Consider the following 8,113-nt stretch of genomic DNA (forward strand, 5'->3'; position numbering starts at 1 on the left):
TTAATAATAATAAAAAATGGAGGCAGCAAGTAGAAGGCCACCTTTAGAGGAGTTTTTCCAAAATGGAGAGCAGAGAAATGGGACAGTAGATAGAGGGCCATGGTGTTAATGAAGAATTTTTTTTCAAGAAGCATTACTGCATATTTTTGTGTTGATTAAAATGATGAGTTGGAAGGGGGAAAAATCCAAAATATATTTTAAAAATCCTATTGCCCTAACCAGTTTGGTTAAGGGGTAGAGCGTCGGCCTATGGACTGAAGGGTTTGATTCCGGTCAAGGGCATGTACCTCAGTTGTAGGCTCCCAGCCCTGGTGGGTGGCATGTGGGAGTCAACCAATCGATGCATCTCTCTCACATCAGTGTTTCTCTCTGTCTCTCCCCCTCCCTTCCACTCTCTCTAAAAATCAATGGAAAAAATATTGAGTGAGGAAAAAAAAAAAGAAGAAATCCTATAAACCAACAATTCAACACAAAAATGGAAAAAATTAAAAACAGAAAATTTAAAGAAAATTAAAATGTTCAAAAACAGAAATTAAACTCATTAGTAATCAATGACAGGAAAAAGAAGACAACAATAAGATATTACAAAACAGATTGGCAAAAAAAATGTTTACATCTGACAACATTAAATGATAGGCTGTGGAAAATAAATACAATCATAAACTGCTGGTGGAATAAAAATTGGAAGAGCCTCTCTGCAGGGCAATTAAAAAACTAAAACTGCAAATATTGCTTTGACCCCAAAATTCCACTCTTCCATATCGACACTAGACAAATACCTGCACGCGTGCACAAGGAGACATCTATAAGGATGTTCACTGTAGCAGAGATGTTTAATAGTGAAAAAATGGAAGCAACCTAATGTTCATCAATAGGGCAATGGACAAAAAAAATGTGGTTCCTATATACAGTATAATACCATATAGCAGTCAATAGGAATGTACCGAATCTATTAGGTCTCACATGGATACTTGAAAAGCAATATTAAATATTTTCTATGGATTTGCATGTAAGAATGTGAAAGAATAAAAATGGTCTGAAAGGACACACACCAAACTCCTAATAGCAGTTACATCTAGAAATATGAAAAATGATAACTTAAAAAATCCTATATAATAAAAGGCTAATATGCAAATTGTCCCCTCAGGAGTTCGACCGACCAGGAGTTCAACCGCTTGCTACGACATGTGCTGACCACCAGGGGGCAGTGCAGAACAAAGGAAGGCTCGTTCAGCAGCCGGGGGAAGGGAAGGAAGGCCCTGGCTGGCAGCTGGCATCCGGCAGCCAGGGGAAGGAAGGCACCAGCTGGCAGCCGGAAGGCCCCGTTTGGCCCTGATCGCTCACTGGGCCTAGGGACCCTACCCATGCACGAATTTCATGCACCGGGCCTCTTGCAAATAAAAGGATAAGAGGGAAAAAAAGCTGAGCAAATAAGCCAAATCTAACAATGGTTAATTCTGGATGGTGAAGTATGGCTCTGGGCCAAGTCCAGCCCACCACTGTTTTTGTAAATAAAATTGTATTAGAACCCAGCCTCTTACTGTGCTGCAATGGCACAGGTGAAGAGTTGAAACACAGACCATATGACCTGCAAAGTTTAAAATATTTACTATCTAGACCAGTGATGGCGAACCTTTGAGCTCCGCGTGTCAGCATTTTGAAAAACCCTAACTTAACTCTGGTGCCATGTCACATATAGAAATTTTTTGATATTTGCAACCATAGTAAAACAAAGATTTATATTTTTGATATTTATTTTATATATTTAAATGCCATTTAACAAAGAAAAATCAACCAAAAAAATGAGTTTGTGTGTCACCTCTGACACACGTGTCAGGTTCGCCATCACTGATCTAGACCTTTATACAAAGTTTGCTGACCTTTGCAGACTTTCTTCTTTGTATGTTTCTGTATCTAACTGTTACCCCAAATTTAAAACCACTTAAATAACTTGAAAGAAATATACACTAAAGTCCCAGAGGAACAAAGAAAAAATTCTAAAACTGTCAATTTATTTAAAAAATCAGAGTACTACACTAATTATTATTATTATACGTTTTAAGACTAAACTGAAAATATTAGAGCTATTCTGTAGCACAGTTTAAATGACTGGTTAGAGTGAATTATAGAAGGACTCCACATAGGTAAAACATATACAGTGTGGGGCAAAAGTAAGCTTACAGTTGTAACAAAACACAGTTTATTCTTGTATTATTAATTAATTATTGTATTATTTCCCATACAAACAATTGTAAACCTACTTTTGCCCCACCCTGTATATGACAGTCGCATATAATATGAGGAATATGTTTCTGAAAATCCTGAATAATTCAAAACTAACACAATTCAAAACTAATTGTCCCATACAGAGGAGGAACGCATTCTCAGAGTACACAAATTTTCAACCAATATAGAATATTTTCATAATACATATTAATAATGCTTATTAATATAAGGTACTTTATATAATGATCTATATATATATAAAAGCCTAAGTGACCGTTATGACCAGTCACTATGACATGCACTGACCACCAAGGGGCAGACGCTCAACGCAGGTGCTGCCCCCTGGTGGTCAGTGTGCTCCCACAGCCAACCTCCTGCAGCCAGCCAACCTCCCACAGTCCCTCTCCTCGGCCAGCCAGCCCCAATTGGGGCAGCCAGGCAGAGGGACCACACCCATGCACAAATTCATGCACCGGGCCTCTAGTGTAGCTAATAATAAAATTAATTCTATAACACAGTGATTTATTATGTGATTTCAAGATATAATTTAATGTACAGTATCCTATATAATAAAAGCATGATATGCAAATCGACTGAACAGTGGAACGACTGGTCAGCAGGGGGCAGGGCTGGCGAGCAGGTGGTGCCAGGCCAGCCAAGGTATGTGCCAGCAGGCAGAGGAAGGGAATGGCAATGGGGAGCTGGAGGGGTGGCAGCAACCAGCTGCAGCAGATGGCCGATGGGGGGGGTGGGGCTGGCCACTCGCAGGATTGGCCCGCCTGGTCACCTCCCACAGAGGGAGGCCAAACTGTGACTTAGGCCCGCGAGTGGGCCTAAGTCATCAGTAGGACATCCCCTGAGGACTCCCAGACTGCAAGAGGGTGCAGGCCGGGCTGAGGGACCCCCCACCGAGTGCATGGGGTCTCTAGTATAATATACAACTGCAAAGTTAACTTAATGACAGTTCTAATGCAGTATCATGCCTGAAAGTAATTAACTAGAAGTTATCATTATCATCTTCCAACAACACAAATAATGGGAGAGTTAAGAGTTAAGAGGTTTCAAAGTAGGACAAGCTATCTCTCTACATTGTGGTGAAGGCTGGTCTGATTCCCTGAAAGACTTCTGCTAAAAAATGAATCTAATATGGTTTGTATTTTCCAGGGGATTGGGCCTAAGCTGGTAGCCAGATATCCCTCTCACAGTCTAGGGCTCTTGAAGTCCGGGACCCCTTGCTCCTTACCGCCCACCTGCAGCAGAGGTGGGAGAGGTTCTCACCACTGCCGCTGCACTCACTAGCCATGAGCCCAGCTTCTGGCTGAGCGGCGCTCTCCCTGTGGGAGCACACTGACCACCAGGGGGCAGCTCCTGCATTGAGCATCTGCCCCCTGGTGGTCAGTGCACATCATAGCAACCAGTCGTTCTGCCATTCAGTCAATTTGCATCTTAGCGTTTTATTATATAGGATTGGTGTGACACTGGTTAATAAAATTATATAGGTACCAGGTGTACAATGCTATAAAACATCATGTGTACATTGTATGGTGTGTTCACTACCCCAAGTCAAGTCTCCTTCCATCCAGATTATCCCCCCTATACCCTCTTCTACCTCACCCAACACCTTTCATTGTGGTTTTCTTGATATGCAGACACACTGTCTATCTTTTGTCTTTCCACCATGGAACAGCAATTCACATTTGGATCATCTTTTTAAAAATAGCAACTATTGCTGAAACATGGCCACTCACTCACTTGCTGCCCACCCCAATTCTACGGTCTCTGCCCTCCACCAGAGATCCAAATCCACGAGACTTTTATTTTTCTAATTCTAGCAAGTCTTCTTCTATTAATTCATGGGGAACAACCCAAGCAAAATTTCAACATCCCCTTCATCAACCTTGCACAAATTTACCTTCTTTACCACTTTCACAGATTCTTTATTAGCATGTTGTCTTCCAAGTTAAAGCCTCTTTAAATTACGGTAAAGCTGAAATGTTTTGATAGCTTTGGAGTTATCAGATATAGCTTGCCTGCTCATGTTTATATTCTTAATACCTTGACAGGCTTTAAAACTGGAAAGCCAGTTATGACTTATAGTAAACCTTTTTGTCTCACTGTCACCTCCTTTCAAATCATCAAAATACTTCATGCCTTAGCACAGACAATAGCTTGGCCTTTGGAGCGCTTTTGTCAGCCCTGACCTTATAGTCATGTTGCCAGGAATTTATCCATTTATTCCATTATCCTTGTCTAGTTCTAAGGTAATTTTGTGAACTAAAGGGGGCACCTGCTTTAATGATGCTTTGTTTTCTTGAGCATTATCTCTAATATTCTGCAGGATGCACTCTCCTAAGTTACTACAATGACATATCACAACAGTAGTCTAGCCTCTGGCTTTCTTCACACAATTTTGTCACATTTAATTTCTGTTCCAAATTTATTAAATTCTGGGCATACTTTTTAGCACTAGCCCCACCACATAATGCATCTGAATGACATTGTTATTTGATATAAAAAATGATTTTTCACTATATCAAGAGCAAATGTTAAGAGACTAGCACAAGAGTCACCAATACATTAACCTAAGGCCTAAGGTTCATGTGATATTGATAAAGAATGATGGGAATTTTGTTTTCCTGCTAAAGTGATGCTGATACAGGACAATAATGACATAGTCTATAATCCTTTCAGCTTGCCAAATGCAATTATGCATTTCTTCAAAAACTGTTTTAATTTTGGGAAGTTTTACAATGTTTCAAATTTGAGAAAGTGGGAATTTAAATATTTTTACTTTGCACTATTTTCTGCCTGACATAATTCAAAGATACATAAAATGACATAATACTCAACTTTTAAGAGACTTTTTTGTCTAAAAGAAAATTACTTGAATGTAGCAAAAGAGAAAAATAAGCAACCAGATGAAATTAACAAGTATTTAAATATTTAAAGAAATTAAAGAGATACAAATAATAAAAATAAATTAGGAATGCATTGTTATTAATAATGTAATTTTAAGATTCGAAAACAAAAGTTAATGCATAATATATTACTCTAATTTTTTAAAGATTAAGCTGCAAATAGAAATGTACTCAGATATATATTAGAAGGTTATATCCAAAATGAAAATAAAGTGGCATTATTAGGCAAATACTAACAATAAAACTTACATCTTCAATGATCTTTGCTGCCTCTTTAGTAACTGCACCTGTTATAAAATGAAAACATGCATTATGATCCCCAGAATATACAGAAGTAAACATTAAAACCAAGAAGTTACTCTCCTCTCACTAAGGTGATCTAGAGTCTAGATCAAAATTTCTCAAAAAAAGACCAAGAAAACTTGGCCTCAGTATCACTTAGGGTCCTTGGTTAAGGTGAGGATTCCTGGGCCACAATCCCACCTATTGTATTAGAATCTCTTTTTTTTTAAAAATATTTTATTGATTTTTTACAGAGAGGAAGAGAGAGGGCTAGAGAACCAGAAACATCGATGAGAGAGAAACATCTATCAGCTCCTCCTGCACACCCCCCACTGGGGATGTGCCCACAACCAAGGTACATGCCCTTGACCGGAGAATCTCTTTTGGTAAAGGCAACTATATTAAAATAATTTGGGTTATTGCCCTAGCTGGTTTGGTTCAGTGGATAGAGCATCAGCCTCCAGACAGGATATGCTTAAAACTATAAAATAATTTATAGTTAATAACTTAATTTTCAAGATGCAATGCAAATATCTACCTCTGTATAATGTTGGGTTGGGTGATTCTGGTCAGATTAGTGTTCATTAGGACTTAAAGAAAAGCTGATTCTCTAAAATTATAAGCTTCAAATTATATTTAACAGTGGGAATTTAAATATTTTTTACTTTGCACTATTTTCTGTCTGACATAATTGGGTTATTAAAAAATAAACTATGCATGCCACTTCCTTCCCTATCAATTCCACCCCGCTTGCTACCCTCTTCACTCCAAGACAGAGGAGTATGTTTCCTCATATAAATGTAAATATTACCAATAACAGCTATGCACACTAGACAACACTGATTCCCACAGTTTGAACAAATGCCTTTACACCAAGTCATACCTTTTAAAACACTGTTAGTGTTCCCTGTGGGCTGGGCAGGAGATACTTTTGCTAATGACACCACATTGGTTATAACTGGTGTTGTAATTGTCCTCGCAGAAGGGAACACCATTGAAGCAGTTGGTGCCTTAGCAATACGTACTGATTAAAACAAAAAGGTAAGACCTAGTATAAACAAAAGGGTCACACACAAAAACCCTGTTTAACAACTTAATTTTCAAGATGCAATGCAAATATCTACCTCTGTATAATGTTGGGTTGGGTGATTCTGGTCAGATTAGTGTTCATTAGGACTTAAAGAAAAGCTGATTCTCTAAAATTATAAGCTTCAAATTATATTTAACAGTGGGAATTTAAATATTTTTTACTTTGCACTATTTTCTGTCTGACATAATTCAAAGATACATAACACTATACTGAACTTTTTCAAGAGACTTTAAAATATAGGTATTTGCTTCAGGGTTAGCTGGGCTTTTCTATTAGTGAGTATTAAAACTCCTACATTTATGTTGCTTCAAATAAAAATTTAACATGACAATTTTTATAAATAAGTTGGCGATGTAGCTGTCCATCCATAAAAAAACAGTGGTTTCGTTAACCCACATCATAGAATGAAAATTCTACCACCCACCTGGCAAATCTCAGGGAATGGATGCTATAACACAAAAGATTAGCACAAGGCATATCTTGATTAAGGTGATGACTAATAAGACTACAATGGTGGACAAGAGCCACACTGTAAGGAGTCAAAGCACATGGATTCTGTCAATTCAATAGCACTCCAGGCTTTGATCAGAGAACATAATATCAAATGTTTTTAATCTAAGTCAGACAAGTCCTACTTCAGGGAACTATTTTAAAAACATGCTACGTAACTACCTATTCATCTGGATATTTTGATCACATTAGCTGTCCTACTTGCAAAATTATTTTATTCTTAGCGAAGAAAAACTTGGCTACCCATGAAGAAGTGATCTATTTTATTTTTTTTATATAATTAATGTGTTGTTCTTTTTTCCTTGGCTACAAGCAAGCACTGGATAAAATCTTAGGCCAGACACAGCAACTATATAAACATATTTATAGTCTTTCTCTTTATTTGCCCCAATTTCCTACTTTTATTTCTAGTTTATTAACTGAATAGCATGTATCGCTTAGTGTAAGTTATTTATGTACAGATAAATGCAATAAAAAGCAATCAAATCTAATTTTCCTATAAAATTAGTGCTTCTACATTTATTATTCTTGGTGTGTTTGATTATGAGAGCAAAAAGTATCAGGATTAATTTCCCACAAAGGCAATCCTTAAGGATTCTTACAGGAAAATTTAAGGAAATTAAGGCTATCTGAATCCAGTGAAATTTTGTTCTTATTATATTATTTACAATTGTATATACTGATAGTATTATCCTAGCATTGACATAAAAATCCCATTAGCCAAGTTTAATTTTACCTTTTCTTTGTGAAACAAGGTCATTTGTAATTTGATGATGACAGAACGCCAAGACACAAAATAGATTACAGAAATGTTTGATGTTTCCTCGCCATTTTATGGACTCGCTTAGCTTACCCTGTCGTTTACAAGCATCACACTTGGCCATCTGAGAAAAAAAACAGGATATGCTTAAAACTATAAAATAATGAAAAGATAAAATTATTATAAAATCAGAAGGCACTATGAAAACATGATATATGAATCAGTTGAGATCACAAAATATAAGATTTCTACCTTAAAATGTTGTGGTTATTCTCCAATGATACATCCAATACAGAGTTAATATCCACAATTTATAAAGAACTCAAA

The 8,113-nt window shown here is 37.1% G+C and overlaps 1 protein-coding gene across 4 annotated transcripts in view; it reads right to left on the reverse strand.

The window, feature by feature from the left end:
- Positions 1-8,113, reverse strand: part of ZMYM6 (zinc finger, MYM-type 6) — a 40,909-nt gene that overhangs the window by 12,436 nt on the left and 20,360 nt on the right. For all 4 annotated transcript variants that reach the window (XM_005868555.2, XM_014541511.1, XM_005868556.2 and 1 more), the window contains 3 exons: positions 7,763-7,910; positions 6,310-6,450; positions 5,394-5,431 (listed from right to left, as the gene is read on the reverse strand). In XM_005868555.2, coding sequence (XP_005868617.1) covers positions 5,394-5,431; positions 6,310-6,450; positions 7,763-7,910 — 327 coding nt within the window. The remainder of the gene's footprint in view (positions 1-5,393; positions 5,432-6,309; positions 6,451-7,762; positions 7,911-8,113) is intronic.

Source organism: Myotis brandtii, unplaced genomic scaffold (genome assembly GCF_000412655.1).
Source record: "Myotis brandtii unplaced genomic scaffold, ASM41265v1 scaffold274, whole genome shotgun sequence".
NCBI classification, from domain to species: domain Eukaryota; kingdom Metazoa; phylum Chordata; class Mammalia; order Chiroptera; family Vespertilionidae; genus Myotis; species Myotis brandtii.